Genomic DNA, 5,136 nt, shown 5'->3' on the forward strand with positions numbered 1-5,136 from the left:
CCTAGAATTTTGCTATGTTGACTATAACTTCATATGGCAACCCTGCCAAAAACCTAAAGGGAGAAAAACCTTCCAAGAAATTCAAATTCTTGAACACTAGCTTTATTGGGGTAACAGATTTCTATCCAGCTTCTATACTCTATGACCTATATTTACTCTTTTTGAACTCGCATAATTTCATACCTGGTAAATAGAAACCCTCTTCTTAAAACTAAATCCCGCAACTGCTTTTCCAGCTCTCAGAGCTTCCAAAATTGATGGGAAACCTATTTGCAAAGTCTGGTAAACTCAAACGAAAATCCATGTAACAGTGCCAATGAAATATTAATGTGTATCATACGCTTCCTAACGCGTCCAAAACATTTTCCAGTTTTTTTCAGGTTATTAGAATTTCTTAATATGCTACATCGCGTATGCATTTATAATTAAAGCTTCATTTCCTGTTTCAGTTTCCCTACTGTTTCCAATACCCAGTTCCAATTTAATAAGTAGCTTCCTTTTCCTACTTTTGTTTCCCTCCTCTTCCTTCTTATTTGTGGATGATATTTATGATATATCCTTCACTACCTCCCACTCAGGAGCATTTCAACTATTTTAACCCAATTTGCAATTCTTGGTCATTCTGATTACTATGGCAATTTAATCAGAGGATCTAAGACCACAAAGTCAAATTGAGCCTTGCAGCAAAACATTAAAATTGAGCCTCGCAGTATAACATTAACAGCCTGAAGCAATAATTTCTTTTAAGAAGTTAGTTGCACTCACAGTTCTAAACACATTTTTTTATAAATAAATAAAAATAAAAATTTAAAAGATCTTGATAGAGGGCACACAATTTGCCGCAAGAACCATGAATTCCATAGCTAACATAAAATGTTACATTTTCTAAAACATCAAGAGGTTTATAGAACATTGTACGACAAAAGCTTCAAGTAATAATCGAGTTAAAATGTAAAACAATACACCTAGCATGACAGACACCGGTAGAGCAGGCAAAGCTTTCTGATAAAATGCAAGGAGAATTAGAGTAACACCAAGACCGGCTATGATAGCAAGATAGCATGCGTAAACTGTCATAAAATCATACATTGCTGCCCTTCCAACTAAAACGCTGTAGAAGATGAAGTCCCCCAGCCCCAGTTTTATCGCACCAGATGATCCCAACCCAATACCCTCGAGCGCCAAATTTTCCCTCGACACAACATTTTCCTGTAAATGCATCTGAACATTTAGTCTTTGTTCAATCAATGGTGCAGAGAGATCAGAATCTCTAACCCACCCCTCTTCAATATTAACGGAATTTCTCTCATTTTGGCCGCTTCCTACAGCTAAAAGTGATCCAAGAGTTGAAGAATTGGCATCCAAATTAGAATTAGATCCAGAATTAGTATTTTCATTCAGATCAGAACCAATACCCCTCCCATCTCTCCACACCCTCCTCTGAATTACCCCAGGTCTCGCACCCGATTCATGGTGAGTAACAGGCCGAGCCTCATAAACCAAAGCTGGGATATCCTCATCCCTCGACATTGCAAGCTCTACCAAGAGCCTTAATGGCCCACCGGGCAACAAAACTGCAGCAAGATCATAGAGTGCCATGGCAACCAAAAGCATCCAAGTGGTCCATTCAGGCAAAAGAGTAAACCAATAAGCAGTCAACACCCCAATAGCAACCAAATAAGCTTGTGTCACCAAAATGGCCATTTTTGACATGAACACAGCCATCACTCCAACAACAGCGAAATTAAACAAAACCAACACAAATGTGATGCAATCAATAGGAAAGCTGAAATCTTGGATTAAGAACAAAGAAATTTCACCACCCATGAATCCCAAAACAAGGAAAGCAGAGAAACCCATGTAGTATTTCAAGAACTTGGTGCATCTAAGGTAGAAAAGGAGGACCAAAAGGAAGGTAACAACAGTGACAACGGCAACAAATACAAGTGAGTTCAAAAGGGCACCTTTGAGTTTGTCCCAGAATGAGTCTGAGCTGTCCTCAGTGTAAGCGATCGTGGCTATAGTGGTGATCGATGATGAAGAAGATGAGTCATTGCTGAGGATGCTGACTAGAATGACCACCAACAACATGCAAATTGAAACTGGTGTTATGATTCTGACGATTTCTTCTCCAAGGGATTCAAGAATGCTTGTGGGTCTCCGGTTTCGGTCCATTGGCATTCCTAATCTATGAATTTTGGGTTGGTGGTGGTGATTCCTGTTCTGGTATTAATGGGTGTGTTTGGGATGTGAAGGGTGATTCAATGGCGTAGGTTGAGAACTTGTATAAATTTGGGTATTTTGACCATTGAGTGAGCCAATAAGGGTTTTTTTTTGGAGACCATTCGCTGAAAACGACAGAAGAAAATAAAGAACCAATTGTGTGTTAAACGGCATCGTGTAGAAAAGCAAATTTCAAATTAACCTTAGCTGCGGTGCACGGTCTATTTCATTCATAGCCCAACTCAAGCTCCATTTCTTAAATAAATTAGTCAAATTCTAATTCTATTCCTAAACTTGTTTAACAAAACAAACTAATTATAATGGGTCGGGTGATTCGCGGTGTGACTTAAAAATTTAAGTTATTATGCGGGTCTAACACCCAACCCATTCATATCCATTACCAAAGCGGCTCGAAATAATTTGAAACATTAGACAATAAATAAAAAGTGACATTTTAATAATATATTAATATTGAATAATATTTGTTTAAAAATGATCCTTCTTAGTTCTATGAAATTAAAAATTACTAATTAGATTATTGTATTTAAGTTTGGTTAAAATATGTAAATATTTGAAATATATATATACACACACAAATTTATAATAACAATAGTTAATAAAACTAAAAAATAATTAGAGAAAAATAATAATAGAACCTGATTTAGAAAATCTCAATTTAATTTCTTACAAATTATTCAATAGAATAAAAATGGGTTCAAATTGAGAGTAATGAGTATTGAGTGGAGAAGAAATAAAACTACAAAATTGTAATGAGAGAGGAGACAGACGACAGAGAGGAGAGAAAGTATGTGATGAATGAAAAACTAAATAAATAAATAAAAGATAAAAGCAAGAAAAAGAACATGAAAAAAAGAATATTTAGTGTCGTGTAAAAAAATGCCAAATGAGAGAGAGGGAAAAATAAAGTTATTTAAGAATATAAATATTTGGGACCAATATTAAGATTGAGAATTTTTTATTTATTTTTAGATTATAAATATTTGGGACCAATATTAAAATTTTATATAAGGAGGAGAGAGAGAGACAAAAAAAAAAAAAAAAAAAAAAAAAAAAAAAAAAAGGAAGCCCATTTCCATGAATGGTACAAATTATAGATAACAAAGACAATTTTGTAATGACCCGGATTTTTCGAATAAATTTTTTTTTTTTTTTTTTTTCCGTTGTCTTTTCCCTTCTGAGTTTGGTTTCTTGTCGATTAGTGTTATCTCGAGTGCTCTGAAATGATTTCTGAGATTCTTTTATTTGGATTGATAACTTCCTTTGAGGATCGAGTCATTTCCATATTTTCATTTTTTAGACACTATTCACTTTTCGTTCTTTTCCCTATTTCGTCTTTTTTCCTATTTTGTCTTTTCCCCCGTTTGTCATTTTGTTGACGTAACCACACTTCTTGTGTTCGGAGTTGGTTTTTGACTTCACGTATCTTCATTTTCAGTGGTTTCCATGAAATACGTATCTTTACTTTTGTAGTAAAGTACTCTGGTTACTCCCGGTGTCCATCAGGGTATGAATGCACAGTTCTTTTGAATCTTTTTCTTTCTTAGGGTGTTTTTCATAAATATCTTTTGAAGATATTTATTTCAGGGGTTTCTAAGAAAATATCTTTTTGGAAGATATTTTCATTCTGGGGTAGTTCCGCAGTTTTCACTTTTTAGATGGGCCATTGTGCAATTAATGAAAGTTATTGCTCAATGTCTTGTTTTGAGCCTGGATTCTCGTACAGGATTCATTTTCACATTTCATCGAGTTGTGTACTATTAGAATTTACTTCTGATCGATGTTTTCCAGTTTCAGGGTTTCTGGCCCCGGTTTGCGCCAAACTTGTTTTGGGCATAACTTTTTTACTCAGAATTCGGTTTTTGACGCCGTTTCTTCTGTTATTCATATTGTCTCATTTTGAATCTTTTTTGTTCACAGAGTTTTGCCATTTGAGCGCGTCTGCTCAAATTTCACTTTTTCGGACCCGGCGGGGCCCGTTCGGGACACTTTTTGAGATTTCTATAAAAAAGGGGGTGAGATATTTTATTTTTTCATCTTCCCTACTCTCTTGCACGACCTGAAGCTTCCATGGCAGCCCAAGGGAGGCTGCCACCTTCTCTCTCCTCTATTGAGCTTCATTCCTTTGTTAGAACATAGTAAGGCTTTTGCGTTTTGTGTTCGTGTTGACTACGCGTTTCTTTCACCCTTATTAGAACCCATTTCTAGCCAAATTTTGAGTTTGGTTTTGAGGTCAAGTTGTGATTTTGATGGGGCTTTCATGGGGTTGTGTTCACGGCATTGTCCCCTACAAAACCTAATAGTTTCGTCGGATTCGGAGCCGTTCCATTTTGATGGCTTTTGAGATTTTCATCTCAAATTGAGGTAGAAAATGTTTTAGGATATTATATGTGTTGTATTGAGTGTTTCTCATGATTATACAACTTATATTTATGCCTTGTATCAAATTTAGAAAGTTAGTAATTTTTATTTTTTTGTATAAGATTTAAAATTCATGATGATATATAACTTTGATTTGAATTGTGACATGCTAAAAAATCATGTTTCAATATGTTTGTTGACATATATTAAATTAGTATTGATTGAATAAAGATTGCATATTTTATTTAATATTTATCTTTTGTGAAATGTGATACCCCTCGGATCCGAGACGCGGGTTGATCAGGTCCGAGCCCAAACCCGAGGGATAACAATTAAAGTATTTTAAATTGAACACGGAATACAAAGTGAAATAAGAAATAAAATTAAATAGCTGGAAGAAACTAAATTAATAAACCTTGAAATAAAATTATTCAAATCTGATAATCCAAAACTCCATAAGTTTACAACTCGAGAATCCATCCAGTGGACCCCTTATTAATATTCCATCCAAAACTGAAATGACTGAAATAAAGT

The 5,136-nt window shown here is 34.9% G+C and overlaps 1 protein-coding gene across 1 annotated transcript; it reads right to left on the reverse strand.

Annotated features, from left to right (window-relative positions):
* Positions 1 to 737: 737 nt before the first annotated feature.
* Positions 738 to 2,312, reverse strand: LOC132284897 (presenilin-like protein At2g29900). Its single transcript, XM_059787039.1, has one exon. It carries the CDS (start codon positions 2,179 to 2,181, stop codon positions 886 to 888), a length of 1,296 nt encoding a protein of 431 aa, XP_059643022.1. The 5' UTR covers positions 2,182 to 2,312; the 3' UTR covers positions 738 to 885.
* Between the last annotated feature and the right edge of the window lie 2,824 nt (positions 2,313 to 5,136).

The sequence above is a fragment of the Cornus florida genome, unplaced genomic scaffold, assembly GCF_030987335.1.
Source record: "Cornus florida cultivar Cherokee Brave unplaced genomic scaffold, ASM3098733v1 CherokeeBrave_3.0.0_Hap2_Chr11, whole genome shotgun sequence".
NCBI classification, from domain to species: domain Eukaryota; kingdom Viridiplantae; phylum Streptophyta; class Magnoliopsida; order Cornales; family Cornaceae; genus Cornus; species Cornus florida.